We start from the raw sequence: 19098 nt of genomic DNA, 5'->3' as shown, positions 1-19098 counted from the left end.
TATGATATACTGTAAGATTGTAGACATTTTACCGAAAATTGTTTTGAAATTAGTCGTTACCATTTCTAATTGTTGGGTTAGTATGAGCATGAAAATCTCCATTATTTGCACCACTGCAGCACATCGGTAGCATATTGTCATACAACACATGTTTTGGTCTTTACACTGTATACTTGTATCTCAACAGTACAAATATGGCGAGGATGCATAAAATACATGTAAAAAGGCTGGGAAAGCCTACCGCAATACACATTTTTTGAAAAGACTCAACACTTCACTATTTTGGGTCCCCAGCCATACACCTGGAAATCGTCAAGTTGAATGAGTGAAGGGAGTTGAGAAAATCGAAAGACATACCTATGCATACGTGTGCATACATGTATAGGCCTACCCAGACCTACCGGTACAGAGATTCTTATAATTACATACATGTATAGGCCTATAAAGACCTACCGGTACAGAGATGCTTGTAATTACATACATGTATAGGCCTACATAGACCTACCGGTGCAGGAATTCTTGTAATTACATACATGTATACGCCTACATAGACTTACCAGTACAAAGATGCTTGTAATTACATACATATATAGGCCTACACAGACCTACCGGTACAGAGATTCTTATAATTACATACATGTATAGGCCTATAAAGACCTACCAGTACAGAGATTCTTGTAATTACATACATGTATAGGCCTATAAAGACCTACCAGTACAGAGATGCTTGTAATTACATACATGTATAGGCCTATAAAGACCTACCAGTACAGAGATGCTTGTAATTACATACATGTATAGGCCTATAAAGACCTACCAGTACAGAGATGCTTGTAATTACATACATGTATAGGCCTATAAAGACCTACCAGTACAGAGATGCTTGTAATTACATACATGTATAGGCCTATAAAGACCTACCAGTACAGAGATGCTTGTAATTACATACATGTATAGGCCTATAAAGACCTACCAGTACAGAGATGCTTGTAATTACATACATGTATAGGCCTATAAAGACCTACCAGTACAGAGATGCTTGTAATTACATACATGTATAGGCCTATATAGACCTACCAGAACAGAGATGCTTGTAATTACAAACATGTATAGGCCTACACAGACCTACTGGTACAGAGGTTCTTGTAATTACATACATGTATAGGCCTACACAGACCTACTGGTGCAGGAATTCTTGTAATTACATACATGTATAGGCCTATAAAGACCTACCGGTAGAGATGCTTGTAATTACATACATGTACAGGCCTACACAGACCTACCGGTACAGAGATGCTTGTAATTACATACATGTATAGGCCTATAAAGACCTACCAGTACAGAGATGCTTGTAATTACATACATGTATAGGCCTATAAAGACCTACCAGTACAGAGATGCTTGTAATTACATACATGTATAGGCCTATATAGACCTACCAGAACAGAGATGCTTGTAATTACAAACATGTATAGGCCTACACAGACCTACCGGTACAGAGATGCTTGTAATTACATACATGTATAGGCCTACACAGACCTACCAGTACAGAGATTCTTGTAATTACATACATGTATAGGCCTATATAGACCAACCGGTACAGAGATTCTTGTAATTACATACATGTATAGGCCTCCATAGACCAACCGGTGCAGAGATGCTTGTAATTACATACATGTATAGGCCTATAAAGACCTACCAGTACAGAGATGCTTGTAATTACATACATGTATAGGCCTATAAAGACCTACCAGTACAGAGATGCTTGTAATTACATACATGTATAGGCCTACATAGACCTACCGGTGCAGGAATTCTTGTAATTACATACATGTATAGGCCTACATAGACTTACCAGTACAAAGATGCTTGTAATTACATACATATATAGGCCTACACAGACCTACCGGTGCAGGAAATCTTGTAGTTACATTCAGGACAATGAGTATATGTATGTACATGTCCACCTGTAGCAGAGGTTGCAGTATTATTTTATTCTATTGTAACTTGTAAAATACGACTGGTGATTTTTTTTAACCTGTCGAAACATTTTTGTATACACCAACAACTGCCGTTTTGGAATAAAATCATGATATGCTTGATATGTTTGAAATGTAGGCCTACATGTGAAGACAAAAATTTATTATTTGTGCTTTATTTATTGGAAGCATATAGTATAAATCTAACGTGTTTCGGAACACGAGCTGTTCTCGTAATCACTGTATTTCGTTGCATTTGCTTCTCTCCTCACAGATCACCGATCCATGTACACGTTGGAAACTGAACCCTCCATGACACTTTAACATGGTACAAATAACCGACTATCGGTGTAGAATGAAAACCATACATTGGATGCGATATTAGGATGATTTAATGCAGTACAGTAGCAGAACTTGCTGTATAGTAACCCAAATGAACTGTAGCCCCTTACCTGTAGCACTGGGGTCAAGGTCATATGGCATACCCGTAGCATTGGGGTCAAGGTCAAATGGCATACCTGCCGTCTGATTCCACATTGTTTATTTTCACCATTTTGGTGACTAACAAAGCGCTCGATTGCCGTAAGGTAGGCCCAAATATTATTAGGCGCTGTTAAGTACATGAACGTAGGATAGGGTACCTTACATGGTGTAAATCTTTTAGCTACATACCCTAGCACAGACAATCAAGGTACCGACCGATAAGTGGCATTTACCTTCACGATCCTCAAAATAGTGCAAGCTTATTTGATAACATTTTGTGACACAAAACTAAATGAATAATAAATGAGAGCATAAAACTCCAAACATAATTAGAATTTTTATTCAATGTATAATCACAACATATAAATCCCAACAAAACAATGAAGAAAACATCACAAAAGGAAGCTAATATTTGACCATAACTTATGGTCTATTTCGTAAGGCGCACCGACACGTCATACTTGAGTGTAACTACTTCCGGCAATTTCTTCACTTTTTTTTTTATGCCTCTATAATGGGCCTCTAGCGATTCTCACCAACAGACCCATAAAAAATCACATAGTTTGATGGTATTTTCCACGAAATAATCACCTGCTGAATGAACTGTAGTACAGATGGGTGATTACAGTTGCTGGAAAAACCAAACGATCATAGATGTGACTGACTATAGAGTCATAGCAGCTTTTAAGCGATTCTTTACACAGTTAGTGCGACAAAGCGATTAGCGAATGAAAAATTCCATCAAAAATTGCATCAAAAATTTCAGCTGATTACTGTACCTATGGAGTGCATGAGACCACTGTCAATGTTGGCGTTGAGCAGGTTAGACATGGCCTGCACCGTGCAGTTGCGCAGCGCGCTCAGGTTGGAGATGCTGCGCTTGCGGGTCGGGTCCATGGCTTTGTCTTGTTCTTCCTCAGAACAGTCATTCAGAAGGTTCATGAACAATGTCAGGTATCTGGAAAGGAAACAAGAAGATCAGTTGTTTGTTGTTTCCTTGACAGAAAGACACAATATACTGCACATGTACCAGATAAACTCCAGGTAAAGCCAAACCCTTGACTGCCATGTTAACTTATTGTTTATTTATTTATGGACTTCTTGGATTGGTAATTTAAAATAATCCAAAATAAACATTTAGAAGTCAATACTGAGTTAGGAATTGATACTTTAATCCATGTATGAGAGCCCATTATACATGTACAGGAGTTAAAAGAAAACGCTTAACTTTCAATCCATGTAAGAGAGCTTAAAAACATGGGTCAAATGTTGCGCACCCGTACATTCGAATTTTACATTTTATAACAGCAAACATCAAGGAATTTAGAGCTGTTTGACTTTGGAAATTGCTACAGCGGGCTTGACATCAATTTTCCCTGATATTCCAGGACAAAACCATCAAAATTCTAAATTCCCTGATATTCCTGTGTCTGGAACAGGCAGTTCCGTTTTTCCTGATAGTCCAGATTTTCCCTGATCTGTGGTAATCTTCATTTATGGCTAACCATCTGCAGAGCCCAATATAAGGGTTACTGACACTATATATTTCTGTATCCTGTCACTAAGTTATTGTGCAACAAATTTATCCCATTCATTTAGCACAGAGGGATCATGTACAGGCAAATCACTTCAGCGTGTCCATGTTTCACAGCCAAACAAGGAGAGAAAACCTAATCAAGAGACCCATATGGCATTGGCCGCAGGATGCGGGAATATACATGTCCCCCACATGATTGTTGCCACCCAATCAAAACAGGAGTAGTTTGTTAGATGCAGAGTAAAGTGAAGCACAAGTATCAGCAGGTACAGCAAGTTACTTACTTGAGGAAGAGCTGTGACTTGGCCTCCATCAGGTCCCCACGGTCACTCTCCTCTGGCTGGAGTGGTAGTCCTGCTAACAGTGCAGCTACAGCCTCCATACTTGCCTGGTCAAGGTCACTGTAACAAAACAGCAGGTGACGTGACAACAAACAATGCCTACGGAGCAGTGAGTGTTAGCCATTCCCAAGTCACTGTCCACAAACAGGTCCTGTTGGAGACAGTCTGAGTCAGCTCCCACAGGTCTGTCTGCTTGTGGAAATCGTAGAGAAATTGTTCCATCAATACAGCAGGCTATATTAATAAACAGGACTAATGCATCAAAACAGACATTTGTACACAACCCCCACCAAAATGGACCTTCAGTGTCAATAATCACAAGGCCAATTCCAAAAATGGCGCATAATTGGCCACTTAGAACACTGTGGATGGATAAAATATTAGAGCCGAAGTGAGTGTTGCTGTGATTGACAGGCAAGAAGCGTGTATAGCGAGAATAGCATGCCTAGTTGTGAAGAAAATTCTGATTTATTGTTCCCAGGATTTACTTCAGATGTAGTCAGCCACAAATCAGAACATAGGGTACATGTAACGATCAGATCGGACTTGAGAAAGATTAAATTTTACTCCTTATCTTGTCAATGACAAGTCACTGTAAATACATGTAGTGGCCACTAGACCTGATGTTAGTGAGATTAGATTTACTTCAGATCTAGTCAGCCTCGAGTCAGTGTTACTAGCGGCCACGAAATCTGACTTCAGTGAGAATAGATTTACTTCTTATCTAATCAGTGCCAAGTCAGTGTAAATTTTGGCCACTAGATCTGACTGTAGTGAGATTAGCTTTACTGCAGATCTAGTCATTGACAAGTCAATGTAAATAACGGCCACTAGATCTGACTGTAGGGAGATTAGATTTATGCAGTGGCAACTATATGTGACTTTAGAGAAGCTGGATACAGAGCTTGCTGCTTACCGTGACATTACAGAGATGTCCCCCTGGATGTTAACCTGGTGAGAGTTTCCCATTATCCAGTCAGTCAAGTACTCTACCAGCTTGTTACGGAATTTCATCTCTTGACGAAATGTGAGGTCATCTCGGCGATGCATCATCTGGAAGTGTTCCATGACATAAATGTATAGAAATTAACGCATGAATGCAAAAATGTTGTACTGCCAAAGCTGTAATATAACACAACCAGAAAATATAGTCTTTTTAAAAGTATTTAGGCATTAGAAATAATTGATATAACACCTACAGATGCAGAACTGTTCACCAGTACCATGAGATGAAAAGATCTTAATCTCAAAACTAGCACACATGATCACAATGAAGAAATATTTTCACTACAACATCAAGTTCATGTCAACAATAACGTTAAACATCATTGTCTGGCAGGAAATATTTCAAGTAAATTAATCTTGGGACTTTTTTTCAGCAAATCTGACTACATTAAAAATCACACTCATTACCACCATAAACAAACAACAACATACCGCTTCCACTAGCTGGCACAGTTTGGTCTTAATTGTGATGTCATGCGCCGTAGAATCAAGGTGTCGAACATATCTAAAAACAACAAATGATGACAAAAGTATTATTCACACCAACTTGACACTGTCAATGTTTCACAAAGACTGGTCACATTCCTAGTGTTCCAGATGTGCAGTAAAACCTACAAGGTATGATGATTTGTGAAAGACAACGAAATCTGAAAACGCATCCATCAAAATAACAGGTCACATGCCTCCTCTAGGCGTCTTTGGCCTATAAAAACACCTATAAAAACACCAGCCTCAGTGTTTCTACACTGGTCACACTCAGGCATTCACACAGCTGTTGTGTTAGCAGCACCTGACAATGTTCAGCATGGGTGTTTCTATACTGGTTACACCCAGGTATTCACACGGCTGTGGTGTTAGCCTCACCTGACAATGTTCAGCATGAGTGTTTCTATACTGGTCACACCCAGGTATTCACACGGCTGTTGTGTCAGCCACACCTGACAATGTTCATCATGAGCGTTTCTATACTGGTCACACCCAGGTATTCACACAGCTGCTATGTTAGCCTCACCTGACAATGTTCAGCATGAGCGTTTACATACTGGTTACACCCAGGTATTCACACGGCTGTTGTGTCAGCCACACCTGACAATGTTCAGAATGAGTGTTTCTATACTCGTCACACCCAGGTATTCACACAGCTACTGTGTCAGCCACACCTGACAATGTTCAGCATGAGTGTTTCTACACTGGTTACACCCAGGTATTCACACGGCTGTGGTGTTAGCCTCACCTGACAATGTTCAGCATGAGTGTTTCTATACTGGTCACACCCAGGTATTCACACAGCTGTGGTGTTAGCCTCACCTGACAATGTTCATCATGAGCGTTTCTATACTGGTCACACCCAGGTATTCACACAGCTGTTGTGTCAGCCACACCTGACAATGTTCAGCATGAGCGTTTCTATACTGGTCACACCCAGGTATTCACACGGCTGTTGTGTCAGCCACACCTGACAATGTTCAGCATGAGCGTTTCTATACTGGTCACACCCAGGTATTCACACAGCTGCTATGTTAGTCTCACCTGACAATGTTCAGCATGAGCGTTTACATACTGGTTACACCCAGGTATTCACACAGCTGCTGTGTTAGCCTCACCTGACAATGTTCAGCATGAGCGTTTACATACTGGTTACACCCAGGTATTCACACAGCTGCTGTGTTAGCCTCACCTGACAAGGTTCAGCATGAGCGTTTACATACTGGTTACACCCAGGTATTCACACGGCTGTTGTGTCAGCCACACCTGACAATGTTCAGCATGAGTGTTTCTATACTGGTCACACCCAGGTATTCACACAGCTGCTATGTTAGCCTCACCTGACAATGTTCAGCATGAGTGTTTCTATACTGGTCACACCCAGGTATTCACACAGCTGCTGTGTTAGCCTCACCTGACAATGTTCAGCATGAGTGTTTCTATACTGGTCACACCTAGGTATTCACACAGCTGCTATGTTAGCCTCACCTGACAATGTTCAGCATGAGCGTTTCTATACTGGTCACACCCAGGTATTCACACAGCTGTGGTGTTAGCCTCACCTGACAATGTTCAGCATGAGCGTTTACATACTGGTTACACCCAGGTATTCACACAGCTGCTGTGTTAGTCTCACCTGACAATGTTCAGCATGAGTGTTTCTATACTGGTGACACCCAGGTATTCACACAGCTGCTGTGTTAGTCTCACCTGACAATGTTCAGCATGAGTGTTTCTATACTGGTTACACCCAGGTATTCACACAGCTGCTGTGTTAGCCTCACCTGACAATGTTCAGCATGAGCGTTTACATACTGGTTACACCCAGGTATTCACACAGCTGCTGTGTTAGCCTCACCTGACAATGTTCAGCATGAGCGTTTACATACTGGTTACACCCAGGTATTCACACAGCTGCTGTGTTAGCCTCACCTGACAATGTTCAGCATGAGTGTTTCTATACTGGTCACACCCAGGTATTCACACAGCTGTTGTGTCAGCCACAACTGACAATGTTCAGCATGAGCGTTTCTATACTGGTTACACCTAGGTAGTCACACAGCTGCTATGTTAGCCTCACCTGACAATGTTCATCATGAGCGTTTCTATACTGGTCACACCCAGGTATTCACACGGCTGTTGTGTCAGCCACACCTGACAATGTTCAGCATGAGCGTTTCTATACTGGTCACACCCAGGTATTCACACGGCTGTGGTATTAGCCTCACCTGACAATGTTCAGCATGAGTGTTTCTATACTGGTTACACCTAGCTAGTCACACAGCTGCTGTGTTAGCCTCACCTGACAATGTTCATCATGAGCGTTTCTATACTGGTCACACCCAGGTATTCACACAGCTGTGGTGTTAGCCTCACCTGACAATGTTCAGCATGAGTGTTTCTATACTGGTCACACCCAGGTATTCACACGGCTGTTGTGTCAACCACACCTGACAATGTTCAGCATGAGCGTTTCTATACTGGTCACACCCAGGTATTCACACGGCTGTTGTGTTAGCCTCACCTGACAATGTTCATCATGAGTGTCTCTATACTGGTCACACCCAGGTATTCACACAGCTGCTGTGTTAGCCTCACCTGACAATGTTCAGCATGAGTGTTTCTATACTGGTCACACCCAGGTATTCACACAGCTGTTGTGTCAGCCACACCTGACAATGTTCAGCATGAGCGTTTCTATACTGGTCACACCCAGGTATTCACACGGCTGTTGTGTCAACCACACCTGACAATGTTCAGCATGAGCGTTTCTATACTGGTCACACCCAGGTATTCACACGGCTGTTGTGTTAGCCTCACCTGACAATGTTCATCATGAGTGTTTCTATACTGGTCACACCCAGGTATTCACACAGCTGCTGTGTTAGCCTCACCTGACAATGTTCAGCATGAGTGTTTCTATACTGGTCACACCCAGGTATTCACACAGCTGTTGTGTCAGCCACACCTGACAATGTTCAGCATGAGCGTTTCTATACTGGTTACACCTAGGTAGTCACACAGCTGCTATGTTAGCCTCACCTGACAATGTTCAGAATGAGTGTTTCTATACTGGTCACACCCAGGTATTCACACAGCTGTGGTGTTAGCCTCACCTGACAATGTTCAGCATGAGTGTTTCTATACTGGTCACACCCAGGTATTCACACAGCTGCTGTGTTAGCCTCACCTGACAATGTTCAGCATGAGTGTTTCTATACTGGTCACACCTAGGTATTCACACAGCTGCTGTGTTAGCCTCACCTGACAATGTTCATCATGAGTGTTTCTATACTGGTCACACCCAGGTATTCACACAGCTGCTGTGTTAGCCTCACCTGACAATGTTCAGCATGAGTGTTTCTATACTGGTCACACCTAGGTATTCACACAGCTGTGGTGTTAGCCTCACCTGACAATGTTCAGCATGAGTGTTTCTATACTGGTCACACCCAGGTATTCACACGGCTGTTGTGTTAGCCTCACCTGACAATGTTCAGCATGAGTGTTTCTATACTGGTCACACCCAGGTATTCACACAGCTGCTGTGTTAGCCACACCTGACAATGTTCATCATGAGCGTTTCTATACTGGTCACACCCAGGTATTCACACAGCTGTGGTGTTAGCCACACCTGACAATGTTCAGCATGAGTGTTTCTATACTGGTTACACCCAGGTATTCACACAGCTGCTGTGTTAGCCTCACCTGACAATGTTCAGCATGAGCGTTTCCATACTGGTCACACCCAGGTATTCACACAGCTGCTGTGTTAGCCACACCTGACAATGTTCAGCATGAGTGTTTCTATACTGGTCACACCCAGGTATTCACACAGCTGCTATGTTAGCCTCACCTGACAATGTTCAGCATGAGTGTTTCTATACTGGTCACACCCAGGTATTCACACAGCTGCTGTGTTAGCCTCACCTGATAATGTTCAGCATGAGTGTTTCTATACTGGTTACACCTAGCTAGTCACACAGCTGCTGTGTTAGCCTCACCTGACAATGTTCAGCATGAGCGTTTCTATACTGGTTACACCTAGGTATTCACACAGCTGTGGTGTTAGCCTCACCTGACAATGTTCAGCATGAGTGTTTCTATACTGGTCACACCCAGGTATTCACACGGCTGTTGTGTTAGCCTCACCTGACAATGTTCAGCATGAGTGTTTCTATACTGGTCACACCCAGGTATTCACACAGCTGCTGTGTTAGCCACACCTGACAATGTTCATCATGAGTGTTTCTATACTGGTCACACCCAGGTATTCACACAGCTGTGGTGTTAGCCACACCTGACAATGTTCAGCATGAGTGTTTCTATACTGGTTACACCCAGGTATTCACACAGCTGCTGTGTTAGTCTCACCTGACAATGTTCAGCATGAGCGTTTCTATACTGGTCACACCCAGGTATTCACACAGCTGCTGTGTTAGCCTCACCTGACAATGTTCAGCATGAGCGTTTCCATACTGGTCACACCCAGGTATTCACACAGCTGCTGTGTTAGCCACACCTGACAATGTTCAGCATGAGTGTTTCTATACTGGTCACACCCAGGTATTCACACAGCTGCTATGTTAGCCTCACCTGACAATGTTCAGCATGAGTGTTTCTATACTGGTCACACCCAGGTATTCACACAGCTGCTGTGTTAGCCTCACCTGATAATGTTCAGCATGAGTGTTTCTATACTGGTTACACCTAGCTAGTCACACAGCTGCTGTGTTAGCCTCACCTGACAATGTTCAGCATGAGCGTTTCTATACTGGTTACACCCAGGTATTCACACGGCTGTGGTATTAGCCTCACCTGATAATGTTCAGCATGAGTGTTTCTATACTGGTCACACCCAGGTATTCACACAGCTGCTGTGTTAGCCTCACCTGACAATGTTCAGCATGAGTGTTTCTATACTGGTCACACCCAGGTATTCACACAGCTGCTGTGTTAGCCTCACCTGACAATGTTCAGCATGAGTGTTTCTATACTGGTCACACCCAGGTATTCACACAGCTGCTGTGTTAGCCTCACCTGACAATGTTCAGCATGAGTGTTTCTATACTGGTCACACCCAGGTATTCACACAGCTGCTGTGTTAGCCTCACCTGACAATGTTCAGCATGAGTGTTTCTATACTGGTCACACCTAGGTATTCACATGGCTGTTCCTGCTTATTCTCCAGAATATTCTTCATGATGAAGATGATGTTCTCTATGAACTGAGTATTCAGCTCTGTTACAGTTACCTGCCAATCACAAAAAAAGAGTATGAAAGAAGTTACACAAGGCGCTGACGTTAAACGTTTTCTGGATAGATTTATTATTTATATTACAGATGTCTTATTTTTTTTAAAGCCTCAAGAACTTTTGATACAAGAACTGGTTTATGGGTTGCAGAAATCAGTCCCCAGACTAAACCAGTCATTTCAGCAGATCATTTCTCAGCAAAAACAAACTTCAAATGGCATACACTCGGAAAGTGTAGAAATGTAGCAAAAATCTCCACATACACGAGTATTTACCCTCTTAACATTCAGTTTTAGACCAAAACATTTGCAGTCTACTTTAAACACTTTGGGCTAGAATGTGTCAAGGTGGGCGTGATGGCAAGGGGGCCTCCGTGGCTCAGTTGGTTAGCGTGCTAGCGCAGCATAATGATCCAGGAATCTCTCATCAACGCGGTCACTGTGAGTTCAAGTCCAGACAACGCTGGCTTCCTCTCCGGCCGTACATGGGAAGGTCTGCCAGCAACTTGAGGATGGTTGTGGGTTTCCCCTGGGCTCTGCCCAGTTTCCACCCACTATAAAGCTGGCCGTGGACGTACAAGTGAAATATTCTTTACTACGGCGTAAAACACCAATCAAATAAATAAATAAATACATGATGGCAGTCATGCTTATGGGTGAAAGACACTGAGAAGCCTGAAGTAATCCTCTACCTTAAAAAAGCTCCTGGCCTCGGGATCCTGCTGAGATCTTAGCCTTACTGTAATTCTTTTTATATAAGCATATTCTGAAGGCAGTATTCTGCGCAGACTAACAAAATTATACTTTTTGTGAAGCCTTGAGATTGGCCAATCCAACCGATGTTGGTTTTTTCTTCAAAATCAAATTAAAAATATGCATAAATTGCACTGAAAGTTAATCTTTCATATGGGAAAAGACTGAAGACAGAGTAAGTCCAAAATTTCTAAGCACTTTAAAATTTTTATTTCTAATGTAACAAAGTCTAAATATTGTTTGACAATGTAAACTTTCAGTAACAAATTTTGGCTAAAACAATTGAAATGAACATACCAAATGATTTAAACTATGACTCTCCCTAATTCTGACAAAAAATGCCTCCAGAATATGCTTGAATGAACCCCTTGCAAACATTTTAAAAGATTGAACAACTACAGTAAGTAATGAGACCTGATTTCTTAACACTGTAAAGCTACAGAAGAAGCAGTGAGAGCTGGATTTGAACACACGACCTGATAGCTACAGTGAATTCATGTTTTAACTATCAAAGCCAGCGAGGGCTATCTATAAAACTTGGTGTTACCTGTCCACTGGCATCAAAGAACTTATCCACACAGACTTTGATCTGTTCAAACAGTATAGGGTAGACAGCTGGGTTAAGCTCATGACCGACCAACTCCTTGACATGCTTCTGGATCTGAGCCCCAAACTTCTCATTTTGACACACCAGTAGTTTTAGCAGGATTCCCAGAAATCTGGAAAACAAAATTTTGACTTTAGAAATTTCGTGCACGGCTAAGTTGCTAATTTTTCCTGGCCCATTTCTGACAAAGCACCATAGAAAGTTAAAATACAACAATACACAAAAACGATACCCAAATCAGATGATAGAGCGTCTAAACTTATTTACAAATATTGCCTTAAATATGTTTTTCGATTTTTTTTTTCTTTCAGAAAAGGATATTTGAAAATATTATTGTATGGTGGATATTTGGGATAACCTTTTGGTATTTATCGTCACTGGATACATGTTCTACATAAGGATAAGGTGCATGTCTAATAAATCTATTTGAATGTAAATTTGTTTATATCCAAATCTATGCATTTAATCTGAATTATGATAATATTTATGAATATATTAAAAACATAAACATGACCAAAATTCAGACTGAACACATTATTTATTAAACATGTTAATCCTTGTTTATAACATCAATACACAAATACCATATATAACAAAAGGTGGTTCGAATAACCACCATATAAAAATTATTTTCAATTGCCTTTTTCTCTTTAAAGAAAACTAAAGAAAGCATTGACGACAACATTTACAACTAACTTTTCGCTCGCTTTCATCTGAGCTCTTTCATCTAAACTCTTTCATTTCATCTAATTTTTATGTTTTCTCCACCTTTAAATGTCACAAAGGATGGGAATGATGCATCACCTCTATTTACAGATAGTACTTACATGAACGCCACTTTAATTTTTCAATTTTGTTGTTTATTTCAAGATTATGTGAAAGTACTGCACCAAAACATATAAAATTGTCAAGGAAGAAAAATTTATTTGATTGTGTTTTTTGGGGGCTGTACTCAGAATATTTCCGTTATTCACTGGCAGCCAGCATTGTGGTGGGAGAAAACTGGGCAGAGCCTGCTTGGAAACCCACGGCCATCCCCAGGTTATGAAAGTAAGAGTATGACAAAATGAGTACATGTTGATCAAATGACATCATGACCAGTAAAAACTCACTGTGTGACTGGGCAATACGTGGACTCTCCTGCACAACTCTGCATCAAGCTACTCTTTCTCACGTCAAAGGTCGAGGAAGACGACAGCGAGAACATGCTGAAATGTAAAAGCCGACATTGAACTGCACTGAATTGAAATTCTGATTTAGAGAAATCCGACAATTTGTGGTTCCTTGAAGCAAGATCCACAACTCCCATGAGGGCTTTAGAGTATATCCTTTACAGCTTCATAATGAACAAGGAGGTCTTGAAATAAAAATCAGGTGCCATTTCTGTTCAAAACAAACAAAAAACTAAGCATGTCAAATATACTATTTAGCTGCGAAAATTTGCCGTCTGTTTGATTAAAACCATAGTAAAAATCATTCACTTAACCGACAGATGTCCGGTTTATGACATAAAAAGGCAACGTCTTGACAAGAGAATTCAAGCCAGATTTAAGTCTGCTACCTTATCTGTCAGGAACAGAATTAGCTGACTAGCAAGCGTTCTTTTTTCTTTACATGAAGTGTAAATAAAAGTGATTGTATCCCACCTGGACCTATGTGCCTTGTTCTGTAAACACACACTGCCCAGCGCACACAGAAACCCAGTCATGTTAGCCCACTCATTTGACTGGTCCTAAAACAGGGAAAACAAGCATTTAATATGAAGGTTACATGCACAGGTCAAATAATAGCCATGTAGACATTTCTTATTTTTCTTTCTTTATGATTTTAGCTGATGTAGTGATGAAAAACTGACTGTTTCCATGTTTTAAAAAATGAAATGACATTGTATATATATATTTATTGCGTTTACTTGTTCATCGATTGTGAAGAGGGCCTCTGTGAAGATAATAAATCTTTGAAATAAAGGTTTCATTCATTCATTCCTCAAACTGTGGCCTACACAAATGATGCCATACGTCGGAGTTGTGATTGTGATTTCTAGCAAAAATCAGACTTAAAACATCACATTCAAACATGCATGTACATTGGCATGTAAAACATATGATCTTCTATCTATGCATGTAACTGGGATTTAAAACTATACTCAATTATTTTTCTTTACAGAAGATGGCAATCAGGTTTACAGTTGAAATCAAGATACAACAATGTACCTGACAAAGCCCTTGCCGAAAGAGCAAGAGCTAGATTCAAATGTATGACCTCAGATTGGTGAGAAGCAGATTTGCTGCAATGAGAACAACGGGCAATAGCCCCTGTGTAAATATATACAAAAGTTATAGATTAAAGCTACAGACAAAAGAGAAAAAAACTCTGATCTCTAGATCACCAAGGTAACATACACACCTCTAACTCATGCTCCGTAGTGGCGTGGTGCGGCGGTTTGCGCCGAAACCGCGACGAGTCTGTCACTACATTCCCACCGTCCTCTACCTTACACTTGGGGTACGTTTCTAAAATCTTTGTAAGCCTTTCCCAGTTCCTGAATGTATCTTCCCAGGCCTGAGGTGAAACAATACAAGAACATGCACCATACGCTATATACAATGAGAAACTAACTTTTCAACAAAAGATTTTTTTTTTTTTTTTTTTTTTTTTTTTTTGATTGGTGTTTTACGCCGTACTCAAGAATATTTCACTTATACGACGGCGGCCAGCATTATGGTGGGTGGAAACCGGGCAGAGCCCGGAGGAAACCCACGACCATCCGCAGGTTGCTGACAGACCTTCTCACGTACGGCCGGAGAGGAAGCCAGCATGAGCTGGACTTGAACTCACAGCGACCGCATTGGTGAGAGACTCCTGGGTCATTACGCTGCGCTAGCGCTTTAACCGACTGAGTCAACAAAAGAAAAAATCATATAATTTTACATCCTTCGAATAGCAGGCATGGGAATGGATGGCCAGAGAGTCTGAAAATACCTCACCCTGCCTCCAAATTACTTTAGCTATCACCTGTTTCGACAAAATCAACTGCTTTTGTTACCTGTTAATTTCAAACAAAAAAGTCTAAAATCAGCCCATTGGAGGAAACTTCCCAGGTCTGGAATAGCCTAGGGGGCTCCGTTGCCGAGAGGGTCAGCATACCAGCGCTGTGGTATCAGGGAAATATTCTTGAGTACGGCGTAACACACCAATCAAATCATAAAACAAATAGCCGGACATTAGTGCGATTTCATAGTAGTAAATGCCTTACAAACAGTTCTATATTTTGCCAAAAGACACCAGACAGAAGATCCCACCCACTCACATGATATTGACATCGGGTCAATCAGTCCTGTTTTCTTGCTCTAACCTCTTTAATAAGCGAAAAATAAAATGGGGCATCATCAAGTGCCATTTGGTTTGATCCAACTTTGAGGCGGACACACTCACCACTAGAGGACCAAAGTAGTCTCTTTCCTTTTAAAGTTATCTGATTATCAACTATCTCATTGCATCTAATTGCTTACTCACATGCATATTGCCTTGTGTGGAATGGTCAATTTTACGAAGCAATACCATGATCCTCTTCTGCAGTGCTGCTCGACCTGCAACAACAACAACTTACATGTTATGATAATATTATTATCTTTGAAAAACTTATCAAAACACAGCTCTGTTGATTGGCCAAACTTGTGTCGTCCTATGTTTAACATGGCACATTTGGGAATCTAAATTGGACTAAGAAAGTATGGCTAAAGAAAAATAATATTGGCCACAAAATCTGGCTCTCCAAGTCACTGGCTGAAAAAAAAAGTGACACAAGACTAATCCATGTCCCCAGGATCACGAAACAATCAGACGAAAGTCAAAATTTCAATCATCAAATTTGCCATGTTCTTTATCATTATTTTAGGTCGAATTTGTTGTACATTAACTTATCCAGAATTTACACTGTCAAGCAATTTTTTGACACTGTTATATAAGAAATAACAATACTAAAGTGATTTAAATACTGAAGTCTAGTATTACTTCATGATCCCAGGGCCTGGTCATTTTGTCCAATCTGGCACATGTACTCCCTTAAATAGGGAGAGGGCATTGACGTCTAGCCAGACGTGGCAGCTATTGCCAATTTGTGCATATTTATTAATCGTATCTCTTTCATTATTTATTTATTTGGTTGTTTTTTTTTCCCAACCAAATAACACCATCCTCAAGAAATCTTACCTTACATGATGGCAGTGATAATATTTATTTAATGTTTAAATTTCCAAAACAAAAGACCTTTCCAAACGTTTAATGAAGAACACACAACTGACCAATCATACGCGGTACTGTTGCCAATATAGGTCGATCTGATGTCCCACACATTCTGTACGAACATTCGATCTTTCTTTTATATCATGATGTCACAATTGCTTTCATCGGGAATGGAATAAAAAGTAATGCCACGAGAAGGGGTGGTGGGAAACTGGATGTGTTGGATGTCTCCACTGTATTATGATAAGAAATTACAGAATACATGCAGCTTAAACTAAAAGAGGTTATACCAGGCATTTTTGGCACAAAATGGAATTTAAAATTTTAAATTTGGGAATTTAAAAACGGTTAGTGTTAATCCAATTTTGCTATTATCTTTGAATGGCACAAAGTACTACCTTTCATGTCAGCGTCATCTGTGCACGTGATTCTGTTCAAAATCGGTTATAAAGTTCCTAATCTTAATAAATCAAGTCACATTATAACTATCAAACAAGCCTGATATTTACTACAAGGCAATTATTTGAGCTACTCTTGGGAAATGTTTGAAATCTGATTTGACAAGCGAATTTGGATTTTTTGCCCCAAATCTCCAGTACAGCTTGATTAATTAGCACACCAAGTCTCTTCACCTGTGGTGAGAACGGTGCTGGCTGCTGCTAACTCCGTGTAGACGTTGTAGTTGGGCAGGATCTGTGTAACAGCCATCTCGTCAGCGCCACAGCGAATGTCAGCCTCCTCGCAGAGTAAGTGGAAACAGGACATGGCTGTCAGCACCGCATCAATATCGATACTCCACAGGTACATGAAAAACACAACCTGATCCGCAAAAATAAATCAATGAATTACTTTCAAATATTATTTATGCACTGTATTTCACTGAAAGCTTGGCCTACAAAAATGCACCTTCAGAAGCACAAAAATGCATCTTCAGAATCACATCAATGCACTTTCAGAAGCACAAAAATGCACCTTCAGAAGCACAAAAATGCACCTTCAGAAGCACATCAATGCACTTTCAGAAGCACAAAAATGCACCTTCAGAAGCACATCAATGCACTTTCAGAAGCACAAAAATGCACCTTCAGAAGCACATCAATGCACTTTCAGAAGCACATAAATGCACCCTCAGAAGCACATAAAGGCCTTGCAATAATACTTTTGATGCCAACACTTCTTTAAAGCTATTCTGATTAGAAATTAAGCAACCTTGATAAAAAAAAAAATCTTATGGGGCCCTAAAGGTGCATGAATCAATCAAAATTCGTCACTTGAAAAAAAACTTAAATGCATCAACATTGGCTTCCCAGAGCTCATGATTTGTGCACACAATCACCAAAACATTCTAACAACTAACATTTGATTCTTGTAAGATTCCGATGGGCCTCTGGCCCAATCTGATTGCTTTGGTAGGGTATGAGCTGTGGCTGCAATAAGAAAATTAGGTGGATCAAGGCCGGCTCAGATTTTTACACTGAAAAATGTGATCTAAGCTGGCTTCATGGAGTTGCTTAAACTGATCTCCCAATTTTGATGGTCTTAATTAAAACAGCTCAATTTAGCCCACTGTTCTCGTACATGTAAATGCAAAAAAAAAAAAAACATTTGCTGGCTCAGATGCATACCAAGTGCGAATTCACGTTTAATGCTTAAAAGAACATTTCTGTTATATAATGAGTGAGAATAATGGCATATTTGGGAATTTAAATTGGTCCAAACAAGTATGGCTGAAGAAAAATATTATTCGCTACAAATCTGATGTGTGGCTTAAGTCACTGGTTCAATAAAAGAGTGACCCAGAGTAAGCCCTGGTCTCTTTTGTCCAATCATTTCAGCTTTTACAAATGACATGCCAATGTTTGACCAATCACATCACAGGGTTTATTAGACGGTGGTTAACAACCACCTGCAGATTATTACTTTTGGAGGAAAAACTGAGCAGGTAGCCATCTATTTTCACCTACATCATTTAATTATCTATCAGGTAGCTGATAGCTAATTTTGTAGCCTTCTGCACAAAAAGTGTAGCCTTCTGCACAAAAAGATAAGGAAAGTTCTGAGTCAAGTTTCACAAAGCAACGTTACGTTTTTTTATCGTCACTTGTCATACAATATTTGTACATCACTATCATCGTACCATTGTATTTTATTTGTGATAATTGTACATGCACAACATCCCTGTGAAACTAGGCTCAGCGCGTGTGCATGAACACAAGTGGGTGGAATCTGCATTCCTTTTCTGTGTATTACAGAAGGTTTGGCGAAGGTAAGGAATCTAATGTACACTAAATCCACTGATCTGCAGGGAAATCCGTTACATTCTGCCTCACCTCCAGTTTGATGTGAGCCTGCTGCAAACTGCAATATTACTGCCCACATTGGCATATTCCTTGTGCTTCTGCAGGAAA

The 19098-nt window shown here is 40.5% G+C and overlaps 1 protein-coding gene across 1 annotated transcript in view; it reads right to left on the bottom strand.

Annotated features, from left to right (window-relative positions):
* The window catches only part of LOC135477118 (neurofibromin-like), a 98394-nt gene that overhangs the window by 55147 nt on the left and 24149 nt on the right, over positions 1-19098 (bottom strand). The window contains 13 exon segments of the mRNA XM_064757273.1: positions 3242-3420; positions 4284-4400; positions 5257-5393; positions 5778-5850; positions 10946-11085; positions 12386-12557; positions 13558-13653; positions 14092-14177; positions 14852-15007; positions 15962-16035; positions 17323-17509; positions 19021-19041; positions 19044-19088. Coding sequence (XP_064613343.1) covers positions 3242-3420; positions 4284-4400; positions 5257-5393; positions 5778-5850; positions 10946-11085; positions 12386-12557; positions 13558-13653; positions 14092-14177; positions 14852-15007; positions 15962-16035; positions 17323-17509; positions 19021-19041; positions 19044-19088 — 1483 coding nt within the window.

Source organism: Liolophura sinensis, chromosome 10 (assembly GCF_032854445.1).
Source record: "Liolophura sinensis isolate JHLJ2023 chromosome 10, CUHK_Ljap_v2, whole genome shotgun sequence".
Taxonomy (NCBI): Eukaryota; Metazoa; Mollusca; class Polyplacophora; order Chitonida; family Chitonidae; genus Liolophura; species Liolophura sinensis.
This window is presented reverse-complemented; position numbering and strand designations above follow the sequence as displayed.